The sequence below is a fragment of the Mytilus californianus genome, unplaced genomic scaffold (genome assembly GCF_021869535.1).
Source record: "Mytilus californianus isolate M0D057914Y unplaced genomic scaffold, xbMytCali1.0.p SCAF_1, whole genome shotgun sequence".
Lineage (NCBI taxonomy): Eukaryota > Metazoa > Mollusca > Bivalvia > Mytilida > Mytilidae > Mytilus > Mytilus californianus.
The window spans coordinates 38,023,759-38,037,858 of record NW_026262581.1 but is presented as its reverse complement, the minus strand read 5'-3'; the positions used below and the strand labels follow the sequence as shown (position 1 = coordinate 38,037,858).

Here is a 14,100-nt window from a genome sequence, read left to right as displayed (position 1 = left end):
TCAATTCCAGCTTTCCCTTTGTGATATGGAACCTTGTAGTACAATTTCAGAAAGATCCATACACTTACACACAAGTTATTGTAATGAAACTAGAAAAATGCTTGTTTTTTGCCCCTTTTTTTGCCCCTAATTCCTAAAATTTGGAGACAATTACCCCCAAAATCAATCCCAGCATTCCTTTTGTGATATGGAACCTTGTGGTACAACGTCAGAGAGATCCATATACTAACACACAAGTTATGTCTGGAAGTTACAAAAATGCTTATTTTTGGCCCCTTTTTGGCCCCTAATTCCTTTACTGTTGGTACCATAACCCCCAAAATCAATCCCAAGCTTCCTTTTGTGGTATTGAACCTTGTGGTAAAACTTCATAGAGATCCATTCACTTAAACTAAAGTTAGAGTGCGAAAACCAATGTGTCTTCGGACGACGCCAGACGACGACGACAACCACGACGACAACGTCATACCAATATACGACCACAAAAATTTTTTGGCGGTCGTATAAAAATGGGTCAAAGTCTCAAATGGCTGTGTTGCAATATTTGTGAATAAACTGTTCTGAAAAAGTTCTCAAGTCTGGTAAAATGAGGAAAAAATCCTTCAATTTAGCTTCAACATATGTGCAATCTTCCTCTGAAGTTTCAGGAATCTGGGTTGAAAACTGTAGGAGTTGCTTACAAAAAAATTAATTCTACACTCTTTCATAAATTTTGCTGAAAAAAACACTTTAGCATGATAGTACTAAGTCAGTTATTGCATAGGCTTAAATACATGACAAAATAAGCTGTTAACAGAGATATATGTCTCGCCTTTTTGTTATTTTGATAGTTATATGCAAATGTTGAAATTAAAATTGCATACTTTTAACGAGTAAGTTATCTAATATTCAGTCAATGAACCATGACTGAAGGTACAGGGTCAAATAATCTCCATGGATATGAGATATGACAATGCTAATACAACTGCATACCAAATATCAGTGACCTACATGTACCACTAGTCATGCTAGTGGTTCCCAATAAACAGACCTAATCACAAACTAATACATGTAATCTAAGCAAAAGTTTCAAAGTCAATAGACCATGACTGAGGGGTAGGGCCAAATAATCTCCATGGAAATAAGATGTGCCAGTGCTAATATAACTGCATACCAAATAACATTTTGACCTTTCACTAGTAGTTCCTCATAAACTGACTTAATCACAGACAAATACATGTAAACTGAGCACAAGTCCCAAAGTCAATAGACCATGACTGAGGGGGAGGTGCCAAATAATCTCCATCAAATGAGATTTGCTAATGCGAATACAACTGGATACCAAATATCATTGACCTACCACTAGTGATTCCCATATAAAATGACCTAGTCACAAACTAATACATTGTTGATGCCGTGGCCTTAACAGTATATGTACTTAAGTTTCGCTTTTTGACTATGTCAAGGTTAGACAAAAAAACTTGTTAAATGTATACTATTCAAAATCTTAAAAAGCTACAAATACTATTGTTTAAAAAGAACTTTCAGCACTGAAAAACATGATTATTAAGTTATCTTTATTTGAATGAAATTCATTGTATTAAAAGGTTCTCCTACCTGGAGGCTTATACTCAATAGAAGTGAATACAATGGCCATCATTTGTAATCAGAAGTGTGACACAACAGACAATTTTTAAAAAATGTCTGATTTTAAAAAAATTTAAAGGTTTCAAGTAAAAAAATGTTTTCTAATGAGTTCATTACATTTTCTTCTTTCTGTAAATTATGGTTTTTATCATGGAACTTGAAAATTAGCCCAAAATCATAATTTTAGGGCAAGAACTTCTGGAGTTTTTAACTGTTAGGTCATATTGGCATTTTAATAGATCTTGTACAGCTGATCATTTTTGCAGTTTTTACATATATATGTACAATAGTTTTCTTATTATGCAAATGTAATAGACAAAAACTTGAAAATCACTCAAAAATTGTCATTTAAGGGCCATTATTTCTATAAGGAGTCATCCAGTGGTTTAAGTCTTGTTAGTGTTTATGTAGAAATTGTATTGCTGATTATTTATCATTGTTTATTGTTTTCAAGATAATAGACAAAAACACAAAAATTGGTTTATAATTGTCATTATAGGAAATTGATCATGAATCACCTGGTAATAATGGTGGAAATGGGTAGTAGAAAGATCTTGACATTCTTATTATTTTACCCTGCAGCAGTTTTTCTCTATTATGGTTTTCAAGATCTTAGCTAGACAAATAATGCATTTTACCCATTATGTTCTATTTACAAGAACAAATACACAAACTTTATATATACTAGTTACCCAAAGGATCATTCAATTTAAGTTTGGTTGAAATTTGTCCATGGCCAGTAGTAAGGACAATGGAGGCCAAGTGACCTAAAAATCAAAAGTGTTCAAATAGTTTTAAATGATTCTTGTGAAAAGTGTTTTTAAATACTAACCTGCATGTGATGCTAATTCTGTTGGCATAGTACCATCTGTTATCAATGATGTCCATTTCTGTGTAGTGAAGTTAAATTTCCATAGCTTCAAACAGTTAATGATAATTATTAAACATACATTAAATTAAATCCTAGAGCCTTTGGTTTTGGTGACAATAATAAAATAAGAAGAAGGCAATAAATTCTATATAAAGAGGACTGACAGTTTTTGTAGATCTTGTCATGCAGATCATTTGTTGCATTTTCTCTTTATATGACCGCAAAAAAATTTTGCGGTCGTATATTGGTATCACGTCGTCATCATTGTCGTCGTCGTCATCAGTGTCTTCCTAAGACATTTGGTTTCCAGATAATAACTTTAGTAAATGTAAATAGAAATCTATGAAATTTAAACACAAGGTTTATAACCACAAAAGGAAGGTTGGGATTGATTTTGGGGGTTATAGTCCTAACAGTTTAGGAATTAGTGGCCAAAAAGGGGCCCAAATAAGCTTTGGGGGGTTATGGCTCAAACCGTTTAGGAATTAGGGGCAAAAAGGGGGAAAACAAGGGTTTCCTGGTTAATGGACACTTGAACACAAGTACTAGTTATTGTCTGGAAACTAGAAAAATGCTTATTTTTGGCCCCTTTTTGGCCCCTTATTCCTAAACGTTTTGGGCAATTACCCCCAAACTCAATTCCAGCTTTCCCTTTGTGATATGGAACCTTGTAGTACAATTTCAGAAAGATCCATACACTTACACACAAGTTATTGTCATGAAACTAGAAAAATGCTTGTTTTTTGCCCCTTTTTGGCCCCTTATTCCTAAAATATTGAGGCAATTACCCCCAAAATCAATCCCAGCATTCCCTTTGTGATATGGAATGTTGTGGTACAATGTCAGAGAGATCCATACACAAACACACAAGTTATTGTCTGGAAGTTACAAAAATGCTTATTTTTGGCCCCTTTTTGACCCCTAATTCCTTAACTGTTGGTAACATAACCCCCAAAATCAATCCCAACCTTCCTTTAGTGGTATTGAACCTTATGGTAAAACTTCATAGAGATCCATTCACTTAAACTAAAGTTATAGTGCGAAAACCAATGTGTCTTCAGACGACAACGACCATGACGAGGCCAACGTCATACCAATAAAAATTATGTTTGTGGATAAGATTGGTTCCAATTGGCCCAGTAGTTTTTAGAGAAGAATATTTTTGTAAATGTTAATGGACCCTAAATGACAAAAATAGCTCACTTGACAGGTGAGGTGAGCTAACTAGAGCCTGTATCTTCAACAATGGCCACTTTATGGTAAAATTCCTCAATTACAAGCTTAAGGAATAACTCTATAAAGAGTAAACTCTGGGTCATGTTAACATATTTGTAGATCTTGTCATGCTGATCATTTTTGCTATTTGATTTTTATATCTATATAGTCATGATAGTATAGTATAATATTGTTTTCAAGAGTAAAGGCAAACTCATAAAAATTTGGTAAATTCAGATTTAAGGGCCATTACTCCTAGCTTATAAATACAAATGTAGCTGACCAATGATTTCAGCAATATCAACTCAATAGTAGATCTTGTCTTGCTAAACATGTTTGCAATTTAAAGTTTCTATCTCCATGGATCTAATATAGTTTCAACATAAAGAGAGGCAAAGATACTAAAGGGACATTCAAAAATAAATTGAAAACACCATGGCTAAAAAAGAAAAAAATCCAGCAGACAAACACAACATAGAAAACTAAACTGACCAACCCGAACCCCACCAAAAATGGGGGTGATCTCAGGTGCTCCGGAAGGGTAAGCAGATCCTGCTCCACATGTGGCACCCGTGGTGTTGCTCATGAAAGTACAAACCCCCGTGATTTATCATTGGAGTCTAATTCGGTGGGTCACATTCAGGGAAAAGGGGACAACTTTGTTGTAGATCTTGTCTTGTTGATAATTTTTGCTTTTTTAAGTTTCTGTTTTAGTTTCAAGATAATACATTGAATAGGCAAACATGAAAAAAATTGGTAAAATTCATCATTTATGTGCAATAGCTCCTATTAGAGGTCGTCTGACAGTTTTGATGTAAATGGACATTAAATAAAATCTCATCATACTGAACATTTTTTCCCTGTTAGATTTTCTCTGATCTATAGCGGTTTTCAAAATAACAGACAAAACTTGCATTTTACCCCTATGTTCTAATTTTAGCCATGGCGCATGTTGGTTGACTTGCAAGTTCATCCGATACATTTTTAAACTGGATACCATAATGATGATTGTGTCTAAGTTTGGTTCCAATTAGCTTAGTAGTTTCAAAGGAGAAGATCTTTGTAAAAAATAAAGGACGACAGACACCAAGTGATGGGAAAAGCTCACACTAGCCCTTTTAGCCAGGTGAGCTTAATGTGACATCATTGCTCAAGATTTTTTGGAATTATATTTTCTTGAAATCAAAGACAGTCCTTGAACCAATAAAACTTCAAAGTCTGGAGACTGCATAATATCAATCCTTAGTTCATCAGCACAGGCACTTGTCTCAGAAAAAAAATTTCCTATATACCTTAATATAACAGTGTTATATTAAGGTATATAGGAAATTTTTTTTCTGAGACAAGTGTTATATATTAAGGTATATAGGAAATTTTTTTCTGAGACAAGTGCCTGTGTTCATCAGTTACATTTTTTTTTACATGTAAGTTGGAGAATAAAAAAACGTCTGGAAAATTGGACAAAATTAATAACAGATTAAAAACCAATTGTAGGAATGTGATACAAAAATTTAACAATACTTTTAGATATTTGGATGATATATTGGCTCTCAATAATGACGACTTCAGTATGTATACTAAAGAAATTTATCCTGTTGAACTTACTTTAAATAAAGCTAATACTAACAATAACCACTGTCCTTTCCTCGATCTTGATATCTATATCTTTAACGGGAAGCTTAATACAAAAATTTATGATAAAAGAGATGATTTTTCATTTCCTATCGTTAATTATCCATTTTTAGATGGTGACGTTCCCTTGTCACCATCTTATGGTGTTTATATATCTCAACTTGTACGATTCGCTCGTGTATGTAACAACGTATTAGATTTTAGCGAGAGAAATTTATGTATTACTGAAAAATTATTACACCAGGGTTTTTGATATCATAAACTACTAGTCAAAACATTTACTAAATTTTATTATCGGTATAAGGACATCATGGGTAAATATAACTCAACATACAGATATCTTATACGTTTGGGTATTTCACATCCAATCTTTTATGGTAATATTCTTTACAAAGCACAAAAATGTCAGTATTCACCTCAAAAGCTAACAAAACCTTTAAACAGACTTATTAAGAAGGGATATAGTTACGATACTGTTGTCAGGTCATTAAAGATTGCATATTTTGGCTTTAATATTAATTCACTTATAGGGTCTTTGCATCGGAATTAAACACATTTATTCTAAAACCAGTTGTTGGCATGACACGGGTTATGTTCTTCTCATATATTTTATGACGGTATAATACTAAACCCCTAACAGGAGGGATTGTGCCTGATATTCATATGATGAAGACATAATCTTTTAATCAGTTTAATTGAGGTCTGGAGCTGGCATGTCAGTAACTGCTAGTAGTCTGTTGTTATTTATGTATTATTGTCATTTTGTTTATTTTCTTTTGTTTCCTATTCTGACATCGGACTCGGACTTCTCTTATACTGAGTTTTACTGTACGAACTGTTGTGAGATTGTTTTTTCTACATTGGCTAGAGGTATAGGGGGAGGGTTGAGATCTCAAAAAACATGTTTAACCCCGCCGCATTTTTGCGCCTGTCCCAAGTCAGGAGCCTCTGGCCTTTGTTAGTCTTGTATCATTTTTAATTTTAGTTTCCTGTGTATAATTTGGAGTTTAGTATGACATCCATTATCACTGAACTAGTATACATATTTGTTTAGGGCCCAGCTGAAGGACGCCTTCGGGTGCGGGAGTTTCTCGCTGCATTGAAAACCCATTGGTGGCCATCGGCTGTTGTCTGCTCTATGGTCGGGTTGTTGTCTCTTTGACACATTCCCCATTTCCATTCTCAATTTTATCTACATACAAAACATGTATGTGTATAACAATAATATTTAGTTGGGTTTTACTTTATTGACAGCAATATTTATAATATTCATACTGATAAAAACAATATTCAAAGATCTAATTACAGTGTTCAAGTGTGACCCTTACATTGTAAGTTTATTTAAAGGATCAATTATGTTAAAAGAAGACGTTTATCAACATTCAGGAAACTTTTTTTAGTATTAAAGTATCATTTTATTAAAAAAATTAATCTTATTAATTGAAAATATCACTATCAGACAACTAGAAGTGGAAGTGGGGCTGAATAGGAGCATGTGAGGCCCTAATAAAAAATTATCAGCACAGGGCACACATGGAGAATTTGACAACAGCAAAATGAACAGGTTATCAGTCTGTATATGCTGATATGGGCTGTATTACCTATAGATGCAAAATGTGTCATATTCTTGTTAAGTACAAAAAAAATGTATGTGATAATTTCAGATGAAGTGTAAAAAAAGAAATACCATGATTTATCAATATTTCAGGGAAATAGAAACTTTTTTTCTTGCTGACTTAATTATATCAAACATTATATCATGCATGCATATATGTCTCTATGTTTTACTTCAATATATATCATGTATATATTAACAAGTCTAAATTGAAAACAACGTTCAAAGAACTTCAAACCTATGATTGCGTTGGATAAAAACCGCAATTTTTATACGTGTGCATGCAAAACAAATTTCTGGGTAGAGGGTCTAAATACAGCACAAACAACATTTTCCAAAAGACCAAATGAGTGAAAAAGTATATTTTAACAAAACGTATTTGTTCATGACTAGCAGGTCAAACAACTGATGTTCTTAAACCCTGCTGACTGCCATTGGCGATTGCCAAATAAATGGATCACAAGATGTAACAAAATAAACCTTATCATTAATTTATTACCAAACAGAAAACAATAAACTTGCGGAGAAGATGGTATACTGCAAACATGAGGTGCAAAAATTTGTACACCATATCCGGATTTCGACAATTAATGTCTCTTCAGTGATGTTAGGAATCAACGGTATTTGGAAGGCCATATAATTTACCTCAAAATGATTTAGGATAGACTCTTGAATTTTGAAAGAGTCAAAATAGGATGAACTGATCATATAAACCTGAAGGCAAATATAATACAAGCCCAAACGAAAAAATATAAACAAGTCTAAATTGAAAACGTTCAAACCTATGATTGCGTTGGATAAAAACCGCAATTTTAATACGTGTGCATGCAAAACAAATTTCTTGGTAGAGGGGTCTAAATACAGCATGTATATTATATATATTACCTCTTTGAATAAAGGGTAATATGTGTCTGAAGAATTTTCTACATGTCTAAAGCGAGGATTATAACCACCCAACACATACATATTACTATCATCTACTACAGCTCTGTGTCCACTTCGTGGATACAGTTTGTCCATGTCTACAAAATAGAAAGAAATACATAAAGGGTCAATTTCTCCCGAATTTATTTCACACTGGGGCTACTTTTAGGAACTCTCCCTTTCTTATTCAAATACGGTTCAAGCAAATTGGTTAACAAGCAGCATGTACATTTGTACATGTAACAGTCAGCTATTTTTCCTTCAAAGTGATATCGCCATTTTATTTCATGTTTGTCCATGCGATTACCCACCATTTACGACTCTCTTTAAATCATTTTTGATTGCAAGGTTAGAAACTGCCACAAAAAGGGAAAGAAGAATGTTTACACTTGTGCACATGTACAATGAAAACAAAGCAATTAAGTGGGAATAGTTTTAAGATATCAAATGATATTATCCATTTACGACCTAGATATGCCTTCTATGTACACATTGTAGTTATGTAAAAAAAAATGCAGCTAATCTGATATAAACTGCCTGTGGTGAGTAAATCTATTTACATTGAAATAGTATAAGAATTTACTGCTGACCCTTCAAGAGCACTTCGAGTTCACCACATGGTTTTTGTGGAATTTGTATTGCTGAATGCTCACTTTTCTGTATAAATGTTTTATTACATAGAAATAAGAATATGTGGTATGAGTGCCAATGAGACAACTCTCCATCCAAGTCACAATGTGTAAAAAGTAAACAATTATAGGTCAAAGTACGGCCTTCAACACGGAGCCTTGGCTCACACTGAACAGCAAGCTATAAAGGGCCCCAAAATGACTAGTGTAAAACAATTCAAACAGGAAAACAAGCATTATTGTTTGTCTTTGTCATTTTTTTTTGGGGGGGGGGGGGGGGGGGGGGGGGGGGCATAATGTTGTCTGTTTTAATTGGACTGATGATTTTGACCTCAATATGAACCAATTTGATAACGGGGTCCACAAATAAAAAATCTAAATACATGGTTAGATTCAGCATATCAAGGAACCCCATATATTCAATTGTTGTTGAAATCAAACAAAGTTCAATTTTGGACCCCAATTTGGACCAACTTGAAAACTGGGCCAAAAATCAAAAATCTAAATAAATGTTTAGATTCAGCATATCAAATAACCTCATATATTCAATTTTTGCTAAAATCAAACAAAAAAAAAAGATGCAACATTTGCAGATATTTTTACTAGTCTTCCTTTATAAATATGCATTTCTTTAAACATAATTTAAAAGCAGTGTAAGGGAAGTAACCAAAACGTTGTATTTGGATTACCTCCCTTACACTGTTTTAAATTATCTTTATTGTTCATTAACCATTACTTTATACATAATTTAAAAGCAGTGTAAGGGAGATAATTTTAATGATGTATTTGATTTATCTCCCTTACACTGCTTTAAATTATGTTTTGTACTAAAGTATTTGTCCATTAACCAGGACAATCTTGTTTTTCCCCCTTTTTTGCCCCTAATTCCTAAACGGTTTGAGCCATAACCCCCCAAAGCAAATCCTAACCATCCCTTTGTGGTATGGAAACTTGTAGTATAATTTCAGAGCGATCCATACACCGTTCCACAGTTATTGTCTGGAAACTAGAAAATGCTTATTTTTGGCCCCTTTTTGGCCCCTAATTCCTTAACTGTTGGTACCATAACCCCCAAAATCAATCCCAACCTTCCTTTTGTGGTATTTAACCTTATGGTCAAATTTCAAAAAGATCCATTTACTTAAACTAAAGTTAGAGTGCGAAAACCAATGTGTCTTCGGACGACGACGCCGGACGACGACGACGCCAACGTCATACCAATATACGACCACAAAATTTTTTTGCGGTCGTATAAAAATCACTGTATGTCCTCATCAATGAGACAATCACTGAAATGCATGGGTATGGACTTGTTTGCACAACTTGTATTAAAACAGATACAATTCTTAATTCTTTAAGTTGTATTTTAAAAGGACTTTTATTAAATAGGGCAATAGTTGGTATGCAAAGGGACAACAAACTTGCTATTACCCGCACAACCAGTCATTAGGTGTTTTATTATACTGAACAACACAATCATTAAGTGTTTATCATACCAATCTAACTAACTTTCTATGTTGTCCCTTTGCATACCAACTATTGCCCTCGGCTTCGCCTCGAGCAATAGTTGGTATCTCAGGGACAACAAACTTGCTATTACCCTCACACCCAGTCAATAGGTGTATACTATTGATACAACATAGCTTTTGCTCATTGTTAACAGCCGAAAAATAACCTTGTGGTGTTTAAATCCTTGATCTTTTTTCTGTGGTTGATTGGCCATCATACCAGATCTCATTAATTTTTTTTATTGTGAACCTATTTTAACAGTGTAAAATGGTACTGTATTACAAGATGTATAGAATCTATAAGATGTATAAAATGATTTGTGATGTGAAATTTTTTAGTTTAACAAGACGAATTTGGCTTAAATTATTGTAAAATACAATATTGTTTTTTTAGCCAATAAAGATACATGTATATAAATACATGTATATATGCTGTAATTCCATATATGCTATAAAAAAACATGTGCTTGTACATACATGTAGATAACGTGCATCAAACAATATTGCAACAAAAGAAATATTAAGTACATGTATCTGAATTTCATATCATGGCTATTCGTTGAAAAAACATGATATTTTCTTTAAAGCATTGCAAATTGCTTGACTTTATAATCATGATAATATGTTATTGAAAAGCGCAAACTTCCTTGGGATGTGACGTATATATAGATTCTACCACTGCATTAAGTGTGATATGATATTTCTCTACTTGAAACAGCTAAATTTTCAAAATAAAAATGCGAGGCTCGCTGAGCTTTTTAAATACTAGAAAACACCTGCGACATCGCGGATCCGTGACTTAATTAAAGTACCTACGCCTTACTTTAAGCCTGGATTTTTAGTATTCGTATTGTCATCTGATAAAGTCATGCTGATTATAAGGTGCATAGTTTTCTCTGCTATCAAATTCTTTCTGTTTGAACCCATCTTGGTTTTCTTACTACAACCGGAAAATTCATGTGACAGATTGAATTGAGTAGTATTTCACGGGCAGTACGTCAACTGACCATGCGCGAAAGCGTATAAGACACGGATCAATAACTGTCTCCGAATTTGGATATTTTCTCAAAAATTGGGGTTTTCTGTGGAAAAAAGATTGTTCATAGACAAATTTAGGAAGTACAAAACACTACATTTATACGTCATATCACAAATATTTCCGATTTTTGATGGTTTCAGAGGAGTTGCTGCTCAATGAAATCGGTCTCTTCCTTCAGTAGTATAGATTTAAAATTTTACTCCTGAAAGTGGAGACATATAATCATTTTGCAAGAAGATTTGGTGGTATAATCTGTTTCTCTAATGATTTTTGACAATATGCAGACAAACTTAATCCTTCTTTTTCAATGATTTGCAAAAAGATGTGTTCCTTCTATGTAAGGCATGGTAGCCTTTTTTTATAACGCCACAATGGGCAATTAAGAGGAAAGCAAAAAATTTGCTGTCATAATTGAATTTTGCCCAAAGAAGAACAGATCAAACAGACCACAAGTTGATTAAATAAAAATAATCAACAGATCTGGAAAAGGATAAATTAGTTAGATATAGGAAGATGTGGTATGAGTGCCAATGAGACAACTCTCCATCCAAGTTACAATTAGGTAAGAATTAGAGAAACTACATGTACATTATGACGTTATGTGATGTCATATGAACATGTGTCTTTCTATGTTGTGATGTTACACTATTGTTTCAGAAAAAGGGTGAAGGTTTGGTACCATTAAAACGTTTAAACCCGCTGCATTTGTTTGCACCTGTCCTAAGTCAGGAATCTGATGTTCAGTAGTTGTCGTTTGTTGATGTGGTTCATAAGTGTTTCTCGTTTCTCGTTTTTTATATAGATTAGACAGTTGGTTTTCCCGTTTGAATGGTTTTACACTAGTTATTTTTTGGGGCCCTTTATAGCTTACTGTTCGGTGTGAGACAAGGCTCCGTGTTGAAGACCATACTGTGACCTATAATGGTTTACTTTTATAAATTTTGACTTGGATGGAAAGTTGTCTCATTGGCACTCATACCACATCTTCTTATATCTATGATGAACAGAAGAACATTATTTTTGAGAAAAAAATAAACATCTTGACTTTGTATATCAGTATATCTTTAAAATATCAATATTTCACTGCAACCTGCTGTTATATGCAAGATTTTATAACAATGTTCTACTGCTCCTATGTTGTACTTAAATTATGCTGTTTCTGGACAGTGTTTTTAAATATCATAAATTTCATAACAAACTATACGATAATCACATCGGCCCAAAATTATATATCAAGCCATATATAGGCTTTTAGGGCTGGTCGAGTCCGTGTCCAAACAGGTCAGTTTAGGATCAGCTTTTAACGAACAAAATCAATTTTATATACGAAAAATACTTCAAATACATTGAGATAATTTTACCTATATCATTAGGATGTACATTTTCATTTTCGACGTCTTCATCCTGTTCTACAGGACCTACAGTTTGAAACTTCTGAACTGTCAATGCCATCGTTGTTTACTTTTCGACTTACAAGCGTATTAAGGACAAACTGTCAAGTGCATACAAGATAATGATCCCGATTAATACACATCTAATAATCATTTTTGTCCCAAAAAATACATAAAAAGAATCGAGATCCAAAAAATGTTTTTACTTAGCTAGCATATTTTAAAACGAACATTTTGATATGCGAATGATGAAATTCGGTCTAAAAATTAATTTTTATGATGATTTTCCAGTTTTCAGCACTTTTTCATCTAAATTACCGTTTTTGCCCAAAATTTCAGATTGTAGACATTTTCGACCCGGCAAGACTGGCTTGAATAATACTGACATCAAAACGAACAATTTGATTTATAACAACCTTTGTTTTACTGCTCCTTAATTAGAGCACTTTTTGATGTATAGCTGCTCTACTATAAGCTTTAAAAAAAAGCTTGTCTAATCGGAAAAGGAAAACTCGTCCCACTCATCTCGGACCCTCAAACTCGTCCCTCCCCCTTTCCACCAGTTTAATTCCCTTTTTGAGCCAACTTGCCCCATCTTTGAAAAGCTTAGACTTGTATCAAATCTTTAGTGAGAGGGTAGGTGTACTTACTTGTCAACAGAACAGGAAAGATCCAATGACGTCACCTTATATACGGGTCTCTCTATCTTGGGAACAGTATATCAATATATGTTCCTGCTATGTCTATATTGGTCCGTGTAACACTTATCAATTCAAACTTCAAAAAAGTTTTCAAATTTAATTTTTTGGATTTTTGATCAAAGTTTTAAAATATCAAAATTCCAAATTTTTTTTTTTTTAAATTTCACCAAATAATTAAAATTTTAAAATTATAAACTTCGTTTTAAAATTTAATAGTTTAAATATTTAAGCAAACTTTAGAAATACTGAACTGAACGTACAGTTTTGATCATTTCGCTTTTTGAAAGTTTGAATTTATTGATTTTTTATTAAAATATAGGAAAGGGGGAAAGGACTAAAAATTGGATACCTGTTACAAGTACGAAACAGAATAAGAATGGAAAGAAACAAAGTGAAATTTACCAAAAACAAATCAAAACGAAAACAATGTTTTCTGAAAAACTAAATATATTAAAAATTATAAAACAAGAGGCTAACTTGTGACCTACCGAATTACTTATTACCGCGTTTGTAATAACATGAGCAACAAAACGGGTGACACATGTGGAGCAGGATCTGCTTACCATTACGGCGCACATGAGATCTCCCCGAATTTTTCGATGGGTTCGTGTTGCTCAGTCTTTAGTTTTCTATGTTGTGTTTTGTGTACTATTGTTTGTCTATTGGTCTTTTTCTTTTTTAGCCATGGCGTTGTCTGTTTATTTTCGACATATGAGTTTGAATGTCCCTCTGTTATCTTTCGCCCCTCTTTTCTTTGATATACAGGATGAAAATGAGAAATATGTTTCTTTAAGTCGAAAAAATAATTAGTAAGACCTGATTTTGACACACTTTGATTCTCTAACTAAATGAATAATATGCAGAAAATACTTGCCGACTTTGCGATTACTGCTATTTTTTAATAGCGAATAAAAGGAAACGGGATATTCGATTTTTGAAATAAGGGATA

The 14,100-nt window shown here is 33.3% G+C and overlaps 1 protein-coding gene across 4 annotated transcripts in view; it reads right to left on the bottom strand.

The window, feature by feature from the left end:
- Positions 1-12,892, bottom strand: part of LOC127702419 (kelch domain-containing protein 10-like) — a 174,687-nt gene extending 161,795 nt beyond the window's left edge. For 2 of the 4 annotated variants that reach the window (XM_052206623.1, XM_052206630.1), the window contains exons 1-3: positions 12,421-12,593; positions 7,845-7,981; positions 2,459-2,543 (exon numbers count right to left, since the gene is read on the bottom strand). In XM_052206623.1, the coding sequence (XP_052062583.1) occupies positions 2,459-2,543; positions 7,845-7,981; positions 12,421-12,511 (313 nt within the window). In that variant the 5' untranslated portion in view covers positions 12,512-12,593. Of the gene's footprint in view, positions 1-2,458; positions 2,544-7,844; positions 7,982-12,420; positions 12,595-12,866 lie in introns of those variants that run through there. The other 2 variants (XM_052206636.1, XM_052206644.1) reach the window with 2 other exon arrangements.
- Positions 12,893-14,100: the final 1,208 nt, after the last annotated feature.